The sequence below is a fragment of the Labrus mixtus genome, chromosome 15 (genome assembly GCF_963584025.1).
Source record: "Labrus mixtus chromosome 15, fLabMix1.1, whole genome shotgun sequence".
Lineage (NCBI taxonomy): Eukaryota > Metazoa > Chordata > Actinopteri > Labriformes > Labridae > Labrus > Labrus mixtus.
In genome coordinates, this window is record NC_083626.1 from 19,458,111 (window position 1) to 19,483,568 (window position 25,458).

The 25,458-nt window shown below is 41.2% G+C and overlaps 1 protein-coding gene across 2 annotated transcripts in view; it reads right to left on the reverse strand.

The window, feature by feature from the left end:
- Positions 1 to 264: 264 nt before the first annotated feature.
- b4galt5 (UDP-Gal:betaGlcNAc beta 1,4- galactosyltransferase, polypeptide 5) overlaps positions 265 to 25,458 on the reverse strand; it is a 30,131-nt gene continuing 4,937 nt past the window's right edge. The window contains exons 1-9 of one of the 2 annotated variants that reach the window (XM_061057197.1): positions 9,978 to 10,587; positions 9,663 to 9,782; positions 9,300 to 9,413; positions 9,018 to 9,145; positions 6,363 to 6,479; positions 6,068 to 6,255; positions 5,852 to 5,974; positions 5,265 to 5,366; positions 265 to 4,726 (exon numbers count right to left, since the gene is read on the reverse strand). In XM_061057197.1, the coding sequence (XP_060913180.1) occupies positions 4,579 to 4,726; positions 5,265 to 5,366; positions 5,852 to 5,974; positions 6,068 to 6,255; positions 6,363 to 6,479; positions 9,018 to 9,145; positions 9,300 to 9,413; positions 9,663 to 9,782; positions 9,978 to 10,110 (1,173 nt within the window). In that variant the 5' untranslated portion in view covers positions 10,111 to 10,587 and the 3' untranslated portion in view covers positions 265 to 4,578. Of the gene's footprint in view, positions 4,727 to 5,264; positions 5,367 to 5,851; positions 5,975 to 6,067; positions 6,256 to 6,362; positions 6,480 to 9,017; positions 9,146 to 9,299; positions 9,414 to 9,662; positions 9,783 to 9,977; positions 10,588 to 25,458 lie in introns of those variants that run through there. The other variant, XM_061057198.1, reaches the window with a different exon arrangement.

Below are 25,458 nucleotides of genomic sequence, written 5' to 3' on the forward strand. Positions count from 1 at the left end.
CATTCTCTGACTGTTGCCAAATCATGCTCTGCATATTGTACGAGTAATGAAGTATGAACTAAATGTCTTTTTACAGGAAGCATGTCTGTGTATGTCTGTTAACACTCTATGCAGAAGTCATAGTAGGCAGGCAGCACAACCACATTATTATTCTGAACATCTATAAAAAGAGCCAGTGTGACTGCGCAGGGAGAAAATGCTTTGGCTGAGGCCAAAAAACAGAAATCACACGCACGGACAAAAAACCCAAAGCAGACCAAGGACTTCGGTATCTTTACAAGTTTCATTTTATTGGTGTACTTAGACAATAACAATGATGGTATAAAAGAAAAATCTCCATCATACAAATTTCAATAATCAAAAGATAATATGCCGATACACAAACGGATTCACATAAGGCTGACATCAAGTTTCGACAAGTGGCTTCAAATGGCTTCAATTCAAGGAGAATTTCTCTCCTTACAATCAGAGAAGATATATTTTTAATTTAGCGATCGGTTTTCTTTTTGTTTATTTTTTATTAGTAGTTAGCTTTCATACAAAAAAATGAATCAGTGTAGATTTTAGAGTGGATTGTGTGGCTGGTTTGGGTGCCTGTGTTTCGTTGCGTCGTAAGCATATGGTGTTTTTGGCTGACACTCACTATCCTGCAGAGCTTCCCCTCTAACCTGCGCGTACCCCACACTGCTGACACTATCAAAGAGACATCCCAGTCTGAAACAAGGACACTGAACGGACATCTGAAGGGTGATATCTATGTCTGCTGTAATACGTCTCTTCAATGGCTACAATATATAAGGTGCAGGGAGGCTTCTGGAGAGCAGAGCTCCTCAGAGTTTGAGAGAGGAATTTAAAAATTCATGGAATAAGGATATCTTGAGTTTAAAAAAAGGCTGTGCAGGGAAGCAGTGATGTAAAACCATTGATGTTGCTGTGTAAGCTTCACTAGCACTTAAATGGCACCCGATAAAACCTCCAGCCAAATCCCTCCAAAAGCCTTGTTCTATATGCTAGCTTTTGTAGTGATTTAAGACCTTAGAGAACTTCTAAAACACTACACACAACAATATTTACAATGATCATTTTCTTGATATGCACTTTTTTTTTCAATTTAAATATTTTTCGCTTATAAAAAAAAATAAAAACTTGAGTGAAAAAAAAAAAAAAAACACTGAAATAAATTAAGAAGCTTTAAGGCTGCCAGTTCTGTCAGGTGGCCAACGATTGGTCCCTTCATTCAAACTGGCACAGAATGGATCAGAGTGGGTGAGATAATTGGAAGATGACGCCTCTTGGGTGAGCAGCAGATGTGGTCTTGGTCTGGGTTGAGACCATGTACAGTAAATATAACAGGAACAAGATTGTCAGCATGCGCTTAACAGAAAACAATCTATTTCTTGTTCCAATAAAAAAGCAAGAGAGCGCTGACTGATTCGCCCCCATTTTTCATCATTTAGTGGACAAAGCTGTCCTGTAATCACCGAAAACTAATTTTGTTTATAATGGTGTTGGCTGATGGAGCTACTTGTTCTATATTGTGGAGAACAGACTCTGAAACAGGACTCTAAGGATATCTACGTCATTCTTGCTGCGTTGAGAGGTTACTCAAATCCTGATTTGGCTTTTCCTTTATGTCCATCTAGCTTTTAATTTAAAGCAATGCAACAAAAACAAATGCTAAAGTACAAGTATCATGTATGTGTCAAGTCCTAGAAACGGACCTGTGAGTTGATCACAACCAGGTTGCTATAAATCTTCTCAGTGCTGTAAAAAAAAAACTGTAAAAAAAAAAAAAAAAAAAAAACTTCATGGAGGACAGTCAGACCTCTGAAGCCATTTCACTCAAACACACATGGAAAAGAAAACTTAACACGTACGCTGCTACTGTCCATGACTTCCACTGGGCACCTCCTGAGTGGCCTGGCTAAGAAGGTAAACACGTGCTCCTGTTGGTGACGTTGAACCCGGAAAATAAATACACAAATCAGCTTCACCATGCAGGATGGAAAGGAGCCGGGATAACCTTCCATGGAAGTTAAAAGAAATTGCTGATATGCAGGTTGGAATGACATGAAAGAGCCATTCAGTTTGAGGAATGGTTTGCCTGTCAATACTAGCCTTTATGGTGTAAGTGTCGAAACCTGTGAGCACATGAGAGAGAGAGAGAGAGAGAGAGCGAGAGAGAGAGAGAGAGAGAGAGAATCCCTTTTACGGGAGCCCTGGAAGGTCAGCACCATTGATTATCAATTAGTATAAAAGGAGGTGCTCAGTGAAAGACAGGGACTGCCAGCATTTTCTGATTAGGCGTCTTGCTCTTCCTGTGGTTGTCACACAAAATGGCCTCCTCTGACGTGTCTCGTTAACACGCACCAGGTTACGGGGGGGGGGGGGGCTGTTCCACTTCATCCGAACCAGATCGTCCGTGTCTAAATGAAACGGAACCGCACCCCGCTTACACAGACCTGAACCCCACAATCCCACATAAATACAAATAACTACAAGTTTCAGTGCGTCCAACACAGTCTGTCGTATGTCTCCTACGTAATCATCACATCAACCGCAAGAAAAATAAAAACTCAACAATTGCAGAAAATAATCCATAAAAGATCAAATAAATAAAACGAGGTCCAGCCTCTGTACTTCTTATTTCATAGTGGGAACACACAACCACTCATGTTATCCTCCCCAAACATACATGTTAAGAAATGCATACAAGGCGATCTGTGTGAAATGAAGTAGCTGCATGACCAAAGGACAGACAGTGAGGAGAATGTGTCTCTACATTTGTTTTTTTTTCTAAAAAGGAACTATGTTTACAGTATTGGGATATTTTTTTTACTCAAATTCAACACTGTCAAGCACAACAATCAGGAGAGGGACATCTTTGACTAATTTCACATGTATTGTCAGTCTGTGTCAATGCACGGTGTTTTGCTGCATGCCATCCAACAAAACATCTACTTAGGCCTTACCACCCCAAAGTCTGATTGACACAAGGGAACTTCCAGGCCATAAGCTAACAAAGCTAATCAGTGGTGTATGATGTGTTGGTTAGATATGCATTCAGATCAGCTTTTTCCCTATCGAAGTCTAGATATAGAAGAAGAGTCATTAAAAAAATAAAGGCAGCCACAGATTGGTTGTTTTAGATATACAGTTTTCCCAGCGCCCACAGTGGAGGACGGCTGGCTAGCTATATTGCAAACACTACACAATCTGAAAAATAACAAAGCAAAAGCTTCTGTAAACACCAGTGACAGTGACGGCAATCAAGTATTCTCTTCCTCCGCTTCCTCTCCCATAAAAATGAAGGTGAGTAAATATTGTGGGATCTAAAAATAAAAACAGCAATGCTTTTCTTTCCCTGGCTCTACTCACACACCGCACACAGAGTGAGGTCTCAAGTCAGTCTGTCACAGTTTCAGGGGTAAATGTCTCCAGGAGGACACCCTGGAGACCTTAGCGCTGACAACAGGATACATACAGGCCATTTGCATAGCTCTCCCTCACTTGTATACACAGATGCTCACACACACACACACACACACACACACACACAGGTTCCAAAACGGGTGGCATGTTTGCTTAGGCAAAGGTGTGTTGAGTGTGAAGTTTGCATACGCAGTCACTCCTTCTCAATAGTCCGATAAGGGCATGCTAGCACCCGTGCTATTGCATCTGTGGAGTGAGGAAGTCAGGTCTAAGTTCTGCTGTCGGATATTACAGCTTATTGCTTACAGGATGAGCATTGCTCTCCAACACACAGCCACTTGCAGGCAGTCAGAACGTCAAATGCGACTATGCAAACACGAACATCACAGTCTCTAAATGGTATGTTCACAGGACTAAAACAGAGTTGATGAGAGATGATTAAGGTATTAATATTCTCTAAAGGATTTCACATACAGTACACACAACTGAAAACACGCACTCCTTTTTCATAGACTTTTCTCTCGCTCTCTTCACCTGTAGATTTGGCATACCTACTGCAGAACCAGCTGCAAGAGTCCATTCTATTAAAGTTGCTGTGTGTGGTCATGTGCACGTGCGAAATGTTTTCACAGGCTTACTGCATTTTGCTAAAAGAAGTGCAAGAGCAAAGAAAAAAAACAAAAAATCAAAGCCTCGGGGACCATATCAGCACATGCAAGTCCAGCCTTATGTGTGCGTGCGTGCTAATGTGCGTGTATATCATGGCTTATTTTAATAAACAAGCACACTAGTGTTGGGCTGCGCCAATCGTTGACTGGATAAGAACATGAATGAATGAATGGATGCTGAAGGCCAAAATGGTGCAAAAGGCAGGTGGAGACTGCAGACCAGAGAAGCCCAGATGAGAGGAGTGATGGACTGTGGCACAAGCGAGTGCAGCATTTATCCTTAATTTGTTTTACGTTTTATCCGACAAACTTTTTGGAGTCTCCTTTTTTTTTTTTTTTTTTTGCATACAAACAAAAGAAAGAAAGCAAATCATCAATCAACTTAAAAGTCCTAAGCAGTGCTGCAACTGGTGAGATATGGCTGATGTCCCAGAGGACTTTGATTCCCAGGTGTATTTGCAGTCCAGCTGTGCCTACATCAGTAGTCAGCTACGGGTGCAAGCTTTCTGCTCAAGCTGACTGTGATGTTGGTGTAAAGAGGCCTCCTGGACACTAGGGGGGAGTAGTTTAGGTTGTTAAGACCATCCACTTTCTGTCTCTCCTTTGAGTGGCGTAGTAGACTATACCTGCAAGGAGAAAAAAAAACAAACATTAGCCAGAAGAAATAAGGAAGTAAGTTTAATATTCAGGTCAGACAAGTTACATGGCACAATGGCACCTGAGAATGAATAAACGAAGAGACAAGTAGTGGAACAGGTTTCAACTTCCTACATGATGATACTAGACGAGAAAGTTGGCTGACATTGAAGAACTGTATTTTTTTCCATACTTCTTTCTGCCTAGTATCCCCTACTGTCAAGAAATCAAAGAATAATTTATTCTTTGGGCTTTTCTCAGTAACCAGGAGGGGGAATGATTGGAATTCAGCCTTGAAGCATACAAGCCTATCACATGCAAAGTCTTTGAAAGAGTTGAAATTCTCTCAAAGTCACTGTTGTGGCTTTTCATGTGACTGGCTTACACCACATGAGCCTCAACCTCATTCCAATTATCAACCACCAACTTCTGAACATAGTGTGTGTGCGTGTGTGTGCGTGTGCGTGTGTGTGTGTGTGTGTGTGTGCGTGTGTGTGTGTGTGCATTTTAATGCATAGATACACTAACCTTCCGAGGAACTGGACTTCCCCGCGGTGGTGATGTGGGATTGACATATAGCGTCCCTGCTCTCCGTGCGGTCTGCTTACTGTGTAGTTGGCAAACTGCACCCTGCACAAACATTTAACACAAATGAATCTATAAAGTACAAAGACAAGGCAGAGCAAGTATTGTGTTCTCTTTTATTGTCATATTTCTCTTGATAGCCGTGTAATCATGTTTACTTTTGTGTGCCGCAAGATACAGACGTGCAAGAGGGGAAGGTGTGCACACAAAAGAGATCATTACAAACAGCAACAAAAACACACCACCAATCAGTCAGAAATGTCTGTGTTTATTGAGAAGCCTGAGTGTATACAGCTGCCTGAGAGCTATGTAGGCAGCAGGAGGAACAACAGCACTGTGTGACAAGGGCCAAAGAATGAAACAATAAAACAACCCCAAAAACATGAGAACTATTACAAAAGCCTGCTGTGCTCAAAGCTGGCCTAGCCCAACTCTTGAGCACACCTCATGTCAACAATACCGACTGCCTCGTGCTGTGTGTGTGCATGTGTGCTTGGTTTGTGTCTTTGTGTTTTGTGTGTTCCCCTCACCTGTTCCAGAGGTCATCGTCCTCTCCTCCCCAGCCCCAGAAAGCATTAGGAAATCCATTAATCTTTTTGAACTGCTTCACCATGAGGCCACTGACTCCGCCAAAGAACTCGTTATATGGAAGCCTTCAAGGGGGAGACAATTACATTTATTAAATTCATGAGCACCAAGGATTACGTTTACTGCATGACACCCATGGAGACGGAACCAGGACTCACATGTAGGAGTACTTGTCGAGTTTGACTGCAAAGTGTCGAGGCATGTCCGTGCAGCCGTAGTAGTTTCTGTCGTTCTCCATAAGATGGTCCACGTCGTGGAAGACCAGACAGTCCCAGTCCAGGTCCTTCATGGCCTCCTTGTAGCCCACGTTGAACAACATGGCTCTATTAAATGGCTCCGTACCGCCCTAAGAGATGTAAACAGATACTTTCTATTGAGAAAGCTCCCATGTCTGTAGGTTATATGTTTCAACCAAAAGAAACACACGCTGACAGTGAATATTTGTGTTCATACCTGCTCTATGACATAAAAGGCAAACTGGAGTCTCTGCTTCTGCAGCACTGGTACCAGATGTCTCAGCAGAATGGGTAAATGTTCATGTCGGTTCCTGAAGGGGACTAGGATTGCCACCTAAGGGACACAAAATAAAAATAGAGAACAGTATATACAAGGAACAGCTTGGGGGACACAGAAGGGCAAAGAGAAAAGCTTTATATGTGCAGAAACGTAAACTGTACTGTTTGTACAAAATGAATGTTTCTGGGAGATGTGAATTCTCAGGAGCAAGTAAATGGGAAAGTCTGGGTGAAGGCAGGGAAAAAATTCTCACCATTATTACCATAAAGATCCATGACAATCAAGTGTCAGGTCCTAGAAATCTAATTTTCACAATGAGATGTGGCATGCATCAATCATAGAGGCTCTGAACGTCTGTGAGTGGTGTTTATTTCCCCCCATAGACTGCTGGTTGCCATGACAGTCCCTGTTTTTCTTAAGTTTCTTTTGAAGCTGGGTGAAAAGCAAACTGTCACAGGAAGGAACAAAAAGCAAGAGGAATAGGAAACAATGAGCGGCTAAGAGAGTGAGAGAGAGACTATCAAAGAAGATAAGAGATTGACTGCTGGTAAATGAGAGAAATAAAACTATGATTGTCAGGGCATGCACAGTCCCTCAGGGCACGCATGTGGGAGAAAGACAGACAGGCAGACAGATGGCAGGGAAGATTGCTTGGTTAACCAAAAACAGAAAATAATAAAAACAAGGGACAAGAAAGTAGAGAGAGGGGTAGATCAAGACTGAATCTCTTCTGCCAAATGCACAGAAATGAGCATATAGTGATAAATGACTGAATGTTTGCATTGTGTGCTTTTAAATGTAGGACACAGCAGCAGCAAGCACATCATCCCGATTTGCATAGTGAGTGAGTGACTACATAAGCAGGAAGTGGTGGGAAAGCAGGAACATTGTAAGAACAGTGTGTGATGTATGACCGGCAATGCTGCAAACTTTTTTAACCTGATGCAGATATCTGTGGCATATTATTACTTTTAAAGGAAAGTCTCACCTCAAAACATTTAACCATATGACCATTTTCATTTTAGCATTATTTCATTTGTATTTGATTTGAAATATAAATATTCTCAAACAGTATTAAAATCGACTTTCTTTGAAACCCTGATGATTTTATGCCCTGCTTGTTTTACTTTGAAAGCTCTGAAAACAATTTGTAACTTGGCCTTTTGAAAGTGTTCATTAAATAAAGTTGGGTTTTACTAGATGCTTCCTTTGTGATGTTATTGAGGGTGAAATCATCTCAGCTGATTGAGTGTCATTTTCCGATGTTTGGAGACATCAGCTGTGGAGCTTAATTTAATAAATAATCATCTGAAATCACTGTCAGTTTTTTCTGCTTCAACAAATCCCATTATTATGCACAATACAATAATTGTGCTGCAGGGACCTGTCAAATAAAAAAGAATAAAATTTTAAACATAAAAAACTCTAAACTTTTTTTTTAAAGTTATGTTTATAGGCCTTTTTGCCTTTAATTGATATGACAGCCGAAGAGAGACAGGAAGTGCTGTGAGAGGAGAGAAGGGGATGACATGCAGCAAAGGGCTGAGGCTGGATTTGAACCCACAGCCGCTGCAATGAGGACTATAGCCTCTGTACATGGGACGCGCAACATAACCGCCAGCCTTTGGCGCTCCCCTACAAAATCTGATTTTAAGTATATTGACATTTCCACTGTGTTCCATTTATTTTAATTATATTTACCCAAAGTGTCGAATGAGGGAAGAGGATGTTTTAAAAGGACATTTGAAAGTAAGTTTCTGCTCGTAAAATAAAGTTGGTCAGACTGTATAAAACATGGACATAGTCTCAGTGACGTCACCCATGAGTTTGAGAAGCGCAGTTCTGAAGCCCAACGATGGCGGATGCCATATTGGAAATACTTTCTCAAACTAACTTTCAGTCAACCTAGCGACAGGCAAAGAGGAGGAGTTGAGGCAGAATTTTAGCTTTCTGGCAAACGGTTGGTCAGTCAGAGCAGCCACGCCCCTTATTATGCATAACTCTTAGTCTTCATAAAATCAAGATGGAAGAGTTCATTAAAAAAGTCGCCCGTAGTACAGTGTGTTGCTAAAAGAAATGTAAGCTATCAGGGCTCAAATCCTTTCTTGAACCAGGATGTAAACGTGTATTTCTGCTGTAAATAGTGTTTCATATGGGTGTTAAAGGGATTTCTGGAGCCATTTTGTAGTGGGCACTCAAGGAACTGCAGGTTTGCATTTCTGCAATGCTTCATTTTTCTACTCTGTATGTTCCTGCTTGGTTTATACAGCCGTTTACGTATTCTAATATAATCTCATTTAAGCTTGGGCCCTTATTCTCAAGATTGTTTTTTCTTTTCAATTCAATTCAATTCAATTTTCAATGTGTTGCTAGTCACATATCTCTTAATGTTTTCATCTTTTCATGTAACATAAAGAGTTAAATACTTTGCTTTAAGCTATTTCTCCTCTCTTCTCTAAAATCACTTTCATACAAAAACATCCAGAGACCTCTAAATGGAAGGATCAGTTTGTTTCTCCACTCACTCATCTTTTTTTTTCGACAGTGCTTCTCAGTGAACAGTCATCCCCACACTGTCACATCCACACCTACCTTCCAGCGAGGTAAACAGTCTTTTGGCTTCCAGTAGCCTCCTGAGGCCATGCTGGGCTCTCCCTCCAGCAAGGATCTCTCTACCTCCTCCAAAGACACCTCGCTCATATTCACCTCCAATCTGCCCTCTGCGTGTGTGGAAAAGACAGTGAGTGAGAGGAAAGACCGATTTAGTCAGAAAAAGAGGAACCAAATTTACAGAAGAAGATTTTTTTTTAATAACAAAATCACCGGCTAGGCTCGAATCACAAACAAACTTGAATACAAAATCAGTGTACTCACTCATGGAGAGCATCCTCTCAGGGCAAACCTGAGAAGGGAGGTAGGTGAAGTCCACAGGGAGGTATGTAGTGGGAGGAGCATCGCTCTCGCTCACGTTCAAGTCGTACGAATAATCTGAAGTCAAACACACAAAAAAGTATCAGCATGAGCCTAGCTTTGTGATCTATTGTTTCGATGCTTTTAATCTTCTCACCCCCCTTCCCTGCTGCCTAAGCTTAGCATTGAATGCATATCTGAGTCAGACTGGAACACTTTGAACTACATCAGCTCTTTCTTTCCACTTTCTTTATTTAACCCCGGCCAACACTGCATTCCTGTGCACACTGTTTGTTCGGAAAACACCTTTGTGTTTGTGTTTTTTACCTGTGTCATTGATGTTGTAAGCCCCTCTCACCACCTGCTCCAGAACCTGAGCCCCAATGTTCTTCACGTTCTCTCTGATCTGGATCCCTCTGGCTTGGACCATGAACACATACTCATTCACTGTGGACAAAAAAAAGGGGTAGGGGAGGGGGGCAAATAGTTAAGCTTTTTAATCTTTGGACGAACTGTGAAAGTCAGAAGTGTTTTCACACAGCAGATTGATAGGTACACAAGTAAGACTGAACAAAAAGCAGCTTAATACCCCCATGATAGAAACAAGTATGAATCAAAAAAGGGAGTTTGTCATCTACATACGCTGGAGAACGATAAACTTGGGGCATAGGCATGTTAATGCCTGCTCTAGTGTGAGCACACTCTTCCACCTGATCTGGCCCAAACTGATTATCTGCCTTGGTGACTTAATGAAGGGGATTTTCCAACCACACATCAAGGAGCTTTCATTCCATAGGAGCCAACTGCTAGAATGTTAATCCATTACAATAGGAGCAGAAGAAAGAAAAATGTACAACTCAAACTTATTCAAGAACCGAGATGATGAATTTGAAATGATTGGATGCTTCTTGCTTTCTGTGCATGATAATTGCAATGTTTCCCATAATTATGCAGCACCATTTTCAGCCACCACTAAGCTGTCAGTCATGATTTTTTTTTTTTTTTTTTTACAGCAGCAGACTAGGACAATAGACAGCACAGAAGCCACACTCAAAGAGGAAGCACTGAATGATTCTGCCTGCATTTCACAATGTGTCTGCAATAACCACAACACCATTCACATATGCACATCATCCTTTAAATCTCCTACAATTAACTATCAAGCCCAACCTTCAAACAATAAGCAGACCTGACTACATCCTCATATCGTGTGAAAAATCTCTTTATACAGGTGTTTAGTAGAATTTACATGACAGTAACTGCAGGGAACTTTATCAGAGAAGCTGTGTGGGTTGACCTCAATAATGGCAACTGAAGTCGACCTGCCAAAGAGGAGGCAGTATTGTTGTAGCAAAAGAAGGGATGTGGTCTAACAGTGAGTTTGCGCACTCACAGTGATGTCTGTGCACTTGACAGACAATGTTTCCGTGAAGTACATGTCTGTGTTTTCCGACAGTGATGTCTGTGTACTTGCAAGACAATGTTTCCGTGAAGTAAATGTCTGTGTTTTTCCAGTTAACTAGAGACTGTTTCCTTTTTTTTTTTTTAATGAAACAGAGACCTAACTCCAGGATAACTTTTTATTACTCAAGGTTCTTTATTTGGAACAGCATGCCTGGACACTGCTGCCAATTGGATGGCTCTCATGAGTGAACATGAATCCAGCTGCACCTTCCATTAATCCAATCATTTTATCTTAAAGCAATCCCAGTACGACCCACACCCGTCTGCCAAAGCTGAAAGATGTGTGTCTGTGTACATGCCGGTGCAGAGTGCGTAATACTGCTGAGCTTGAAATCTACAGGATGTGATTTGTCATTAGTAATTGTATTACAGTTTCCATCACATTCATCTTGTTTTATACAAACTGCCTGGCTTGCAGAGACTAGTGGCTAAGCGGTAACTGAAATCAATGTTCTCATTTCACCTCTGCAACACACAGATATTACAGTGCAGCCAAAGCAAATCTGCGACGGATAATAATAGTGATAATGAAAAGGAAGAACACAGACTGGTTCCTGTGCGCTGTCACTGCCACACAAGCGGAATTGGATCAACACAAACACACACGCAGAAACTGATGGCCTTCTGGGGCGCCGTATGATGGAAAAATGCTAAGAGGCTTCTGGGGTGTGATCCAGTCCTGCAGGCTCCAACATATTTCGACATGTTGGCGTCTGCTTCTCCGGCCTGCCAAATGTATAGATATATTATCTATGCATATCCCTTCAAGGAAGTGCAGCAGTGTCCATATGTACTGTACTGTAAATTTCTTCCCTGGAGCCTTTTTTAGTTCCCTTTTAAAAAGGTCAAAGCTGGGTTCTTTCAAGGGCCAGTAACTGTTTTCAAGCACAAAGAGAATGAGAACACTTCATGTACACAAAGCAGCGAGCATACAATTTCTCTCTCATCATACGTGCACTGTGGAGACTGGAGTAATGGTTAGTGCCAAGGTATTCAAGGCTACAAACTGTGACAAATGCAATTAGACATGAGAGATGTGGAGTTCAGAGGAAGCTGCAGCATAAGGCCATTAGCACTGGACGTATAAACATGGGATTCACGCACAAACACACACACGCAGGTTTCTAATGTTTCTAAGGTTTCATCATGAGACTTCTCATGCATACAAAACTTTATGATGACCCCCCCCCCCCCCCCCACACATATAGCCCCGCCCCCCACTGCTTCTTATCCTATCAGAAACCCCCACTGTAACCCATCAAGCATGACAGCAGACCTTGAACGACCTTGTCCTCTATAGTGCTCACAGAACAGGCCGTCCGCATGCCAAGTCCAGCCCACCTCTCTCTCTCTCTCTCTCTCTCTCTCTCTCCATCCCACATCCCTCCTTCCATTTATCTGTCCATCCCTCACTATCATCCCTCTTCATCTCTAGAGCTGTCTCTGTGTAATGTGGTTTGTAACAGTGTCTGTCGAGTCCGTTTGTTCCTTTCGTTTAAGTAAATAATCTGGAAGATGATGGATTGCAGGCTTGCAGGCTCCTCGTGCAATTCCAGGCATCATATCATATTGTAACTGTGGTAAAACAAAACAATGAAAAAGCCAACAAACATAAAAAAGGACACGCACACACAACTCCCCCCCCCCCCCAGCCCACCAACATGCTTTGCCTCTGAAAGGCAATTAACTCCACATTGATAGCTCTGCAGTGGGAGGTGATCGGTCCCATTCTGGAAGCTTCCTGATAAGAGCTAAAAGGCTGTTTTTTTTTTGTTTTTTTCCCTCCCTGCAGAGATTGTTTCTGAATGCACACTCACACAGTGACACATCGTACATACACTCATAGCTTTCAGCGTTTAAAGCTGTCACTCGCAGAAAGGGTCATTTTTCCTGCCACTGCGTATCAGTGACACCCACAGACCCGCACATGCATAAAGACATCCAGGAAGTAGGCCGCTATGGGCACATATAAATCATTTCTCACTGAGTGCTGAATTTGTATTCTGTCAAGTGTAAAAGCTGAATTAATGGCACTATCAGCAATGTAACACTCTAAATTGAATATACATGATTTAGCGACCCTCTCCGATACCTCATTGGAAAGTAAACAGCCAATTACTGAGAGCATTAACTCTCAATCCCTCACAATTAGCTGAAACAACCACTGTAATTTCATGGTATTGATCTATTGAGGATGTCTAGGGCTAACATGGGATCGTGATGAAGATTATAGATTTCTGGTGGAGGTTTTCAAACACACTTGTGTTCCTTTTGAGCCATTATTGGATCTCATTTGAAGGCACAAGCATGTTTTTACCTCCTCTGACCCTCTGTAAGCCATGCCGAGAAGCCCTGAGGCTGTGGCTGATCAATCCTTACGCACAGATACTCCGCAGCCTCTTGGCCAATAACACACACGCAGGTCGTGTGTTAACATACAGGTAAATACTTCAATTCTTTCCCTCTATTTCCTTATTTAAATCAATCGCAGTTGCAACTAATTTTCTGCACCAAAAAATCAATAATTTGTTTTTTTCCGGGAACATATAAAGCCAGTATGTTGGTCACTTGGAACCACTCAGAGATAACTTAATGCAGGGCTACATCCTGTTTGCCGGCATTACAAGACAATTATGCACACACACAAACACACGCACACGCAAACATACACACACACACACACACACACACACACACACACACACACACACACACACACACACACACACACACACACACACACACACACACACACACACACACACACACACACACACACACACACACACACACACACACACACACACACACACACACACACACAGAGAGGAATGTTCAAAACGCTTGCTTGTCCTCTTGCCTTGTTTATGCATGACTATTTTCCACAGTGTTGCTTTGTTAAAACAGTGACCTCGCAGAAAACGTTGTATTCCGCAGTAATACGTAGTTTAAAAAAAAAAAGAACTGGACAAAATATACTTGTGTGGTGTCTGTTCATCCACTTCATAGTTAGCACAGTAATAACCCTAAACCTGGAGCTCATGAGGAAGCATGCACAGCTCTGGTTTGTATAAATATTTGAATAGCAGATAAGATTCCATTTCAAGTTTGGTGACACTGATAGAAAGACTTTTTTCATATTTTTTGTTATCAGGAAGAGAAGGACCTACATCAAACTAAGTACTTTAAATAACTGTCATAGTAAAAAACACAAGGTCCACTTCTCCCTCTCTCTCTCTCTCTCTCTCTCTCTGTCTCTCTGAGGTGAATTTTCACTTCCTATCTTAGTCATCCAAGTTCAGTCTCACTCACTGTCACTTATCTCCGTCTTTATTTGGCTTTCCTTTTCACCCTTCCTCATATCTTGTGACCCCCCCCCCCCCCCCCCCCCCCCCCTCCCCCCATCCATTTTAGTTGTCATGGGTAACTTAAGGTTATGTAAGCAGCCATGTGTAATGCTTTCCCCAGGGGCCAGTCTGCACACACCTTCAGAGACACATCCACACAGAGGACTAATGTGACTGCATCCTCTTCAGGGAAAAAAAGAGACAGAGGAATACACAAATACCATATATGAGCTGATTGTTGTGCCATAACTTTGCTCTGTGATACAGTTCGGATCTCACAAAGCTTATACGTGGCCAATGTGGACTCACTTTGTTAATGGCTAGTTCAGTATCAGTTATTTTCATGCTGATGAAGAATTCCTCTGATTCATTTGATGACATATTGGAAAAGTTGAGAATAAAAAAATAAAAAGATTAAATATCCACTCTCAGAGTGGGCAAGGAAACTCCTCATCAATCTTTATTTTTTCCATAAATAAAAAATGCAGAAGAAAAAGCCAACCAAAATCCACAATTTTTTTTAAATACGGCATTCGAATCAGACTCTTCATTTACTTGTTAAATGATTCATAAATTTGTTTAAATAGTGAAACATTATAGGTCCTCTGTTCACCACAGGAAGCGGGAAGAAGATGTCAGATAGAGTGTGCCATTAGTTGAGTATGGGAGCCAACTTGACAGAAACACTCTGAAGAGTGTGGTCAAAATGTGGTTCTTCTACGGGAACGTGAAGCTGTTTCCTGGTTGTTAACTTGCAGAAATGTACATGATCAGAAGCAGTTGCAGCTGACAGTGAGGACAATAATTGACCGAATCTAGTTCTGGTCACATGGGATGCGGTCATAAGTGAATCATGAGGCTTCCTCCAAATTTCACAGATGCACTGCGCACACACACACACACACCGACGCACACGCACACGCACACGCACACGCACACGCACACACACACACACACACACACACACACACACACACACACACACACACACACACACACACACACACACACACACACACACAGCCCCTTCTACACCACACCCAGACTGTGTGTAGAACTACAATAACAGGAAAACCGTCAGTACTGCATTAACAAAAGTGCTTGTCATGTGCAAACCAGGAATACGAAGAACTTCCCAAGAGCTCCGTTCCTTGATTGGACTAGAGGACAAAAATATTAAACAGATTGGTTGGCGTACAGACAACAGATAAAGAACATAAGAATAATCCCCAGCAGGCAAATAAAGAAAAAGATTCCCAGAACAGATGTCTCTTTGACAGACTGAGGACTCTACATTTGCTGCAACAAAAGATGACGTCAGCGCTTATCACAGTCTCTGGCTTCCTGTCCATTTCCTGAGAGCATCCGAACCACTTGCATTCCCATTCCTCTCTTCTCCCACTTTCCCCACTTCCTCTTGGCTGGTCAGTTTCATTCATTCATTCATTTGTAATCCATCTCCCAAATCTTGCCCTTCTGTGGCTTCTCCCCGCTCTTGTACTGGTTTAAATTGCCTGCCTGTAAGTGAGAACAAATTATGATTTTCCAAAATCACCTCTAAGGAAAACATCTTGGAGTGCTCACAACTATATCCTTTGTGTTTATTTTAACAGACAGGAAAGTCCTCAATGTAATGTAAGGAAAAATAAACTTGCACATTTACTCTTAAATCCAGGACCAACAAAAATAGATACATCCTTAAGAAATGTTTGGGACTTCCCTTCTCCCCGTATGACGTGCTCTATAATACATGCTGTAAGCTCTTTCTCCTCACCAGGATTTCTAACTCCTCCACCCACAAGTCAAACTACACACACACACACACACACACACACACACACACACACACACACACACACACACACACACACACACACACACACACACACACACACACACACACACACACACACACACACACACACACACACACACACACACACACACACACACACACTTCCATTATGCTCATTGTTTTTTCATATCAACAATATTGGGTGTGATTTCCAATATGAAGAGATGACATAATCTAGGGTGGGGTCACATTCCTCAACCTTTCCACTATCAGAGGTCAGTTTGAACCAACAGATGTAACAATGATGGAAGCCTGTGATTGGGTGGGTGTGTGCCTGAAACTCCTCATAGATAACAGTTTGGGTTCATTGTTAAACTACAAAGTGACAGCAAGCCAACACTTTGAGTGTTGACTGTTTCCTTCGTCTTTCTTGCATTTAAAAAAAATGCTTTATAGATGCCATGATGGGTTATGGCGTGCCAACAGACTTAAACGTCATGTTTCCTGTGTCTGATGGAGGTCTTTGTCGGGGAAACCAAAACCACTATCCCACCTGAACCGAAACTGGCAACTTGGTGGATTCAATGTGGTTCAATGTGACCAAATTTCAGAACGGAACTCTTCTCATTTTGCTTTCAGTTCCAATGAAAAAGCTAGCAGAGTGCGAAGCAGGAAGCTAGAAATATATGGCTGATATTGACTGGCATTTACAGTGACCAATACCAATATGTGGAATGTGAGAAAATTGAAACACAAACACAAAATCAGTGCAAGCAAGAGTTAAACAAAAACATAGGGTGCTATTTTCATTATCATGGGAGCTCAATGTTTCAATAGGGGTTGAATACATTGTAATTAGGTCAGATTGACTGTAAAACAGTGCAGTTTAATAGAAGGCATATAATCACCCTCCCCTCCCCCAATGTCTGTAAAGCATTAACCAATAAGTCACTTCCCAGCAGTGTTACATTTGGATTTGCCTGCCAAGTTATTCTTATAGCTTCTGCAACTTGTGCTTCCAAAAAGAGAGAGGACCTGATTATATGCTGTTTTCTCAACTCATTTACTGTATACAGTATACTGTTGATATTGAACTCAACCTCCATAAAGAGTTATTCTCCTGCCCAGGTTGATCAATACAACTAATCGATTGATTAACCTCCAGTCGGGGGTAAAACAGAAGTGCTGTCTTATCTGACAAACACAGCTGTGCACTTGTGCTGCAGAAAGGAAGCTGAGCTGATAACATTTAAGAGCTATGTATTATGTGACGTATACGTGAAATGGAAAATGTATAGTAGAAGATAAGAACTTCTCCTAAAATAACATATCACACCCAGACACAGTGCACACATGCCAGGAACAACACGAGGTCTAGATTGAATTCAGTTTTCACTAGTCACTATGCCCATCCATCTGCTCCTCTGTCCCAAGTGTGTGCATGTGTGTGTGTGTCGGTGTACATATGTGTGCATGTGTGACCCTCCCCTGAGTCAGTGTGTCTGCCGAGCCAATCCATGGCAAAAAAAACAAAAAACACAGGGACCAGACGCGGGGACGAGAATTACATAAATGCCACAATGGTGCCAGGACCCCATGTTTTCCCTCTGCTGCAGGCAAATACTGGAAAACAGATCTGAAGGAGGGAAAGCGAGAGATGGAGAGTGGGAGACTGACAGATTGTGTGTATGTGACTCGAGTTATTGCAAGAAAATCCCTTTTTTTTTTTTGGTAAACACATTCTTTTTTTTTATATTTGTCTCCGTTCTACTGCTGGCTGTAATTTTCTGGGCGGATAAGAGAATATGTGAAGGTGGAAATAGTGGGTTATTCCTCTCAATGCTGAGTCCTTCCCAACCTCGCAGATACCAGTTTATCACAGTTCATAACTTTTGATCTGAAAAGTAAGGTGAATAGATGGAAATATAGAATAAGGAGGTAAACGCATGGTTGCAGTCGGGTATACAATGCGAATAATGATCAGTGATGAGCAAAGAGTGTTTCCTACAAGCACTATACTAACTGTGTACTTTAATGTGGTTATGAAAAGCACACCATTTTTTTTTTAAGTCTGAGGCGCAGTTTGTGTGATACCAGGGTGTTGTCTGCTACTGCATTTTAACGATGTGAGAGATTACACCAACTATAAATACATTTGATGAATTGTTGCAGAGATCCTACGAGATAAGATAAGGCCTACAGCAGTTATTCTTCATATTTCATCACATCTACCCTATCTCATAGAGGTCTGTTGTATGCTCAATTTACAGAGATTACAATCGGAATCTGAACCTCCAATCAGGTCTTTGCAGCTAGCTCAACCACATTGTTTGGCCGTCACTCCAGCAACTCTGTTTTGGCTCATTTCCAACCACATCATGCACTCCATAACAGTAAGAAAAGTGCCGTCAATCAATCAATCAAATTATATTTGTATAGCGTCAACTTATAACAAGTGTTATCTCGAGACACTTTACAAAGACCTTACTCTTTGTCTTTTAACATCTCAAAAGAGCAGGTAAAAAGACCATACTCATTGTTAAGTTACAAAAAGCAGGTAAAATACCTGCTAAAGGGGAACTGTACACTACCTGCTCTGCACAAACAGGCAGACAGACACCGATAACAACACCTCTTTTGCACCAAAGCTTTAGAGAGCTGACTTTTGGGGAGGAGCAATGACCAACAGTTCTGGATTCTTTCTGGCCTTTTATTTGTGATATCTCCATGTGATCATAACCCCCACTTTTCCGCTGATTCTCCCCCTTGTCCACTGCTGCTGCTCTCCATGCCTATGTGATTGCATTTTCGATGTGCGCGGAGAAAACGACTCAAACTGCAGGTTTCATCAGCCTTTAACTCAGCTCCTGCCAAATGCAACCACACTGCAGGTCGATAAATCACACCAGTGTCTTCCCTTCATGTGTCCTCTGCATCTTTTCTCACCACAATGTTTCTCTTGCCTAAGAATTGCAAACCAAGTCCTATTGAATCCTTACACAACTTTCGATTGCACATAATGTAATTTGTCAATTACTCAATGACTTGTGCATGCGTAAACTGCAAGAAACCGACTAACTCCCCAAAGCAAGGACATTTCAATCCAAGTCCTGTCTCAATGTCAGTAGTAACAGTAAGTGAGGCTGTCGCGTCATTGATAGGACCAGACTGGTGAGTAGTAATTCATTCCTGCAGTACCCCCGCCGCTCCCCTCTGCCAGCCCATTTTCTCCTGCTTTTATATTTGGCAGCTGTCCAGAACATTCTTGTGTTATTGCAGTGGGTCATTGTACTTGGTGTACAGAGGACACACACAGACAGGTACACGTATGCACACAAACACACATGAGCACGTAATGACCCTCCTACTCATACACATACACGCACACCATACCGCCTATTTTTTCACCCCCCCCCCCCCCTCTCTCTCCCTGCAGAAAGATGAGGTCTCTTCACAGCTGGAGGTTACTCCTGTTGACTGAACAAATGGGCCAGGGCAGGCAGCTAGTGCACCACGCTGTCACAGTAGCTTCATACAGTTGAGCAAAATGCAGAAAAACCGCACATGCCCTTCCCTTTGGATTTCCACATCTAATTCTCTGCCAGGAAACTAATGCTTCTGTAACGAACTTTAGAACAGAAGTTGCACATAAAACTGTCGTTTGAGTACACACCTACAGTCATTGCAAAACAAAGGGTAATTCGGCTGGTTACACCAGGGCTAAATTACAATCCTGTTCTGCTTTGCTTAACAAGAATTAGTCATGTGACTCACCTTGGGAGAAGTTGATGACAGTTATATTAATGCTTCCTGTTATACTGCATGTAACGTCTACAACGGAGGAGATTAAGAAAATGCAAACGTACGGTGGCTCAGTTTTATTAATATTTCATGACAAGGTCCGAACGTGTTCCTTAATGAACTGAAGGTAAAAAACTCAAAGTTGTGAGAACTTGATTAATGGACATTAGATCTATGCCCATGTCTTCCCACAGCTGCTATGGACAATTATGTATAATGAAGTAATACTGCACTTAAATGATAATCTACTGCAATTTTGAATATATACTATTGAATAGACTATAGTGCATTGTTTGCTGTTTATATCTGTATAGATTTGTATTCTTTTTATACTGCCTTTCACTGCTGGGCTGATCAACTGGTTTGATAATGATATATCTTTTGTAGCCAAAAAGAGGTGACTTCAGGCTTTGTTGCAAAGTGACATTTGAATATGAAGTTTAGTTTTTATGAAGTTTATTATTATTTTTGGATCATGCAGTTGGATGGATGATTTCACAATAGTCAAAGAAGAAAGATAGAAAACAAAAACAGTATCTAGTGCATATAAACAATCAGATACCTGACTATAATGTTGACTGGAAGGTACAACATCATACAGGAACACGTTATATTGGCCAGTTGAACAAGAGCAAGCTCACACTGCACCTCTACAATCTCCCCTCAAACTAGTGTCTGGGAGGTCATCAACCATTATCCTGGACTTAATGGTTTGTATGTCATCATTGCACAACTACATGTAGCAACACATCCACATCAGCACCACCCCTAATGTGTTTCTTTTGACACTGTAAAATACAGCAAAGAGATTATACTGCAACCTATCTTCTCAGGCTTACTAAAACCAATTGTTCCTGCATATGTTTATGTTTTCACATTACTGGAAAACCTTTTCAACAGCCAGACATCTAAAAGCCTGTAACTACTTTCCAGTTACAGTATAACATTCAATTACACAGTGGCAACTTAAATCTGGTGTAGATTTTGACATTGTCCTGCTACACTGGAAATCTATGACATTTAAGTCACTGTGGCAAGGTGTTTAATTAACAAGGATTAGCAGGACGATCTATTATATTCCCATTGGAAATATAATATTCGGCTGTGTTCATGAAGGTGATCCATGAATCATCACTGCCTTTAAAGATGGGCACACACAGGGCCTTCTGTTGTTCTTTAAAGCCAATTATTCCTAGATTTGAACATCTAGAAAGTGCTTTCAGTGGTATATTCAATGAAAAGAATTGTAGACATGCAAATGGTTTCGAAAACAAAACAGGTGTCTGTCCATGAGTTACATTCAGACAGAGTACTGGCTTTTCCTTTAACGCAGGTGCAGTCGTCCTTTATCCCTATAATCAGCAGTTTACGCCACCATCAACATTGTTATCAACATTTGTGTTGGGATTATACCTCACTGACATCATCCCTGCTGTACACCAGCTCAACACAAGCAACAGTCTGACTGCCCTCAAACACATGACCAATGTAACCATGGCAACAGTCTCAATAACAAAGGGAGGCCCAGACCAGGTCAACAAAGAAGAGGATTCTCCTCAGGATGGTTAGGTTACATAAATGATTAGTGCCTCAACACAAGACCTTTAGTCTGTCTCTGAAATGAGTCACAACTCCCCATCCATCCTCTGGTACACCTCCAGCCCCCCCCCCCCCCCCCCTCTCACGCCACTGCACTCTGCTTCACCATCTGTCTGTGGTCAAATATCCACACTATAGGGGTTGGGCATGGGTCGTCTTACAGGCAACAGTATAAGACATTAGACTACAGTTACTATTTGTAGGGATCCCATCTGGTTGCTATGTCCCACAAAATGCAGGGGAAATGGACATTAACTGTGTTTACATAACAGGAATCCAAACTTATTGAATTGAAAGCCTATATTGTCACTGACAGGACACATTGAGATTAAGAGCACCACTTCAGGTTGGTGCACAGAAGTTCAAAGCCACTTTCAAACATTCATGAAACACATTCATGTTTTTATTGAGGAAGGTTCAGGACAACATAAAATATGGAAAATATAGGATTGTAGGTTGAATGATGTCTGTTTGATACCACTCCAACATCGAGTCTGAAGATTTACCATAAAGTGCAGAGGGAAAAGCATGTAGTATACTCATCTGCAGTCCGAGGCTAAATGTAAAAGGAAGAAGTAAACACTCAAGCTTCACTCATATATTGGTTGATGCAATTGCGTAGTTTTTCCGATGGAGCTAGCTCCATCTCCATAGTTAATACCGTCTGCACATGTACCGGAGCAGATGGTAGTCTGCACTAGAATTTGTTATATAGCAATGATGAACTTTGTTTTTAGCTTTAGTTATTTGTTGAATAAATGTGCTTTGGGGGAAAGTCTTATGGGCAAGAAATTGACATAGATAAGGTCTATTTCCATTCCGGCTGGGAAATTCACTACATCGGGCATCAAATTGGTAATCAGCTAATTCTTCTCCTTTTGAAACAGTTCTCACTATCAGTCTGCATTGGACAGGCTCGAGTAAACACACAACAAACTAGATTTTTCTTGCTAAATACAGAAACAATTGGCAATCATTCTATGTCCATAAGAATGAATTTATTTTAGTAAGGGAGAGGATTAACAACACAGAACTTTCCAACCCATTTATTTTGAGTGATCAAATTGGTAGTGTTGCCAATATGAGGTAATGTAACTGGATTATTCTGTTTTCCAATATAACAGAACATCAAACAGAATAAAAAAAGAAAAACTGTGGTCGACCATGCAAAATGGAAGGACAGCTCCATCAAACACAGTGACGTGAAGTCCATCAATGACTCCATCCACCTAGAGGAGTGCCTATGTTTATAAAAGGAAAGGCCAAATCAATTAATCAATGGTATATCTTAAAAGGCAAAGATAGGTGTAGCTCACTAAAGAACCATACATCTAAAGGGAGACGTATCCTCAAACAAGCTCAGAGTTGATCAATGAACAGGTTCAATGAGTATCCGTGAAGGTTTGTTTTTGTTGTTCTTACTCTCTGATGTCCATCACTTTGGATAAAAGTGTCTGCCAAATGAACTGTAGAATAGTACATGGCTGACGGTCTTACAAAGCTACAAAGTTGTACAGCAAACAAACTCGGACTTATAAGACGTATGCTGGTTTATATTTTCCGATCAAAATTAAATGACATCATCAGCAACAGATTTGAGTCATCTTTGAATAACTGATCCTCAATAGATCAGTGGATAACTTATCTTCACATATAAGGTGAGAGGAATCGTTTACGATCTGCTAGAGGTTATGTTGGTCTTAATATAAACCAAATTATCTTCGAAACCTTTGATGATCTCAAATGTAAACTATAGGTACTTAAACGCTAAGGCTCACTGTCTTTTATCTTTCACAATCACAAAGGAAAGAATGTTTGAAAGTTTTTACAGACTCACAAGCTAAACAGTTATGTAATCCGTGTCCTTTTTAGGAAGTCTGCATAAGTAAACCATATTTGGAGCATACAGTAGAGTGGACACTGAGTTTCAGATTGGGGATAGCGGTTAGGGTGTCACACAGTCACTGAAAGACCTTAAGAGGATTGCTCATGCCTCTGACTGACTCACAAGGTGCAATGAACTCCCACTCTATTGATGTTTAACTAAATTCCTTTGTTAATGGAGTATTTAGAGTCACATGTCCTTGGACTGTGCTGGGATGTAACAGACCACCACAGCACGCAGATTTACACAAGTTTAAAGGTCCAGACAGGAAGAGAACTAACAGTTTTGAAGTTTTTACTAAAATAATGGTGCAAGTGTTGTTTTGACCTGTCAGTAGTAAAGGGTAAGAACAATCTGAACATATCTTAAGGCATTTATACTACTTGTAATGACTTTACCTTGAGTTTTGGACAAAGAGACTGTCCATGGCTCTGTCCCAAATGATTGTAATAAATGTATCCTCGGGGGTTTGTTGTCACTCCAGTCATCATGGGAACAAGGATGGCATGTTTCTGTGGTAGCCGTGACAATAAAAAAGGAGCCAGTCCCGGATTGGAACAAGCCCTTAGGGAACTATGGCAACTGCATTGGAAATGTCAAACGTTAAACCTTAAGTGCTTCAAAAAGAGGAATTCTAGTGATTGAACTGCTGTCTGTCCAGCGTTATGTCTTCCGACCATTTGGATTTTGGTTACGGTTATCTATAAATAATTACTAAACTGGTGATGTTTAAGTATTAAAAAGCCGTCAGAACTATATCTAGACATTGTGGAGGAGCTGCATAATTTATCGCTATGTAGCTTGCTTGGTTATTCACAATGGAGTCTGTGGGAGGCAGCTTGGCACCAAGTTAATATTTCACCCCAGCTATCCCTAGTCCCTGGAAATTGGCATTAAGAGGCTGGCCGGATCGAGGTAAATGGATGGATCAATTAGGCAGCAGGGAGGTGGGGTGGGGTGGGGGGGGTAGCTATACAGTGTGCCTTGAGAACTAGAGATGGATGGCTTTAAGAGTGCCAGAGAAGCTCAAGTGCATTTAAAGAGAGGCATCAGCACACAGGCAGCAAGTCCACTAAGCATAAACTGGTCAAAGCTATTGTGGTTGACCCCAACTTCTGAAAACACATCACACTTCAGACAAAAAGGAAAAAAGACAGATAAGCAAGTGGTTAAGGGTCTGGTTCTTGCTAATTCAGGCTCTATGGTTACCACCAATAATGCAATAAATGTAAGTGCCTATATACATTTAAAGAAAAACTATTTTACAAGACTTAGAAGAGGCAGTGAAACTTGTTGACTGAGACAATGGCTGTTCATTTATAAATGTTTGAACATTGAACTAGTCTTTCATAAAATAACTCCATTTCAGGAAGTGAAACTCAATCTATCTTCAACCTCACCACAGTCATTGAGTCACCCTGACCGGTAACAGCTTAACATCTAAACAATGCTGTCACAAACTCAAAAAGCCAGGCCAAAAGCGAATAATGTTTTGGTTTTCTTCTCATGCAGCACCCTGAAAAGCTCCATGGTAAATTCTTAATCTTTACAAGTACCAGTTTTTACCTAAAGGCAAGGTACAGATTCAAATGTTTCTGGCAAAAGGCGGACACTCAATGTTAATGTTAATGTTTGTGGGAAGTGGCTGCAGAAATAAATAGACCGGTCGTTCTATCACAGTGACTATACCAGTGAGACCGAGTCCCCCCTGCCTGTAAGAAAAGCTGAGTCCAGCCAGGACCCACTTGTGATAGATTACTGTCAAAAATGAAAATACATTTTTATTGTTTTCATGATAAAATCCCAACAGTATATGCCTACACACACTTGTTCTTACTAAAGGAGCTTTTTAAGCATTATCCAGTGGGTGAGTTATCATGATTTGAGTCCAAATCAAATATTGACAACATCAGAGCAAACACAGCCTTGTGCAGATTGTACAATTTTGTGGTATTTCCGGAAAGTTAACTGCAATACACTGCAATATTCAAGCGCCCGAGAAACCGAAAAAAACGAATCCTCCGATGTCAAAATGCCTGATGACGATAAAGAGGGTTGCAATAAAGGAGTGTACCAGAATATACAACAGCACACAACACCATGAACAAGACATTTAAATGTCAGCAAACTGGTTCCAAGTTGAGATCTTGTTTGCAAGTGAAGGATAAACATGGACTTCATTATCAAGATACACTCACTGTGATATTTATCATTTTTACAACCATCAATTAA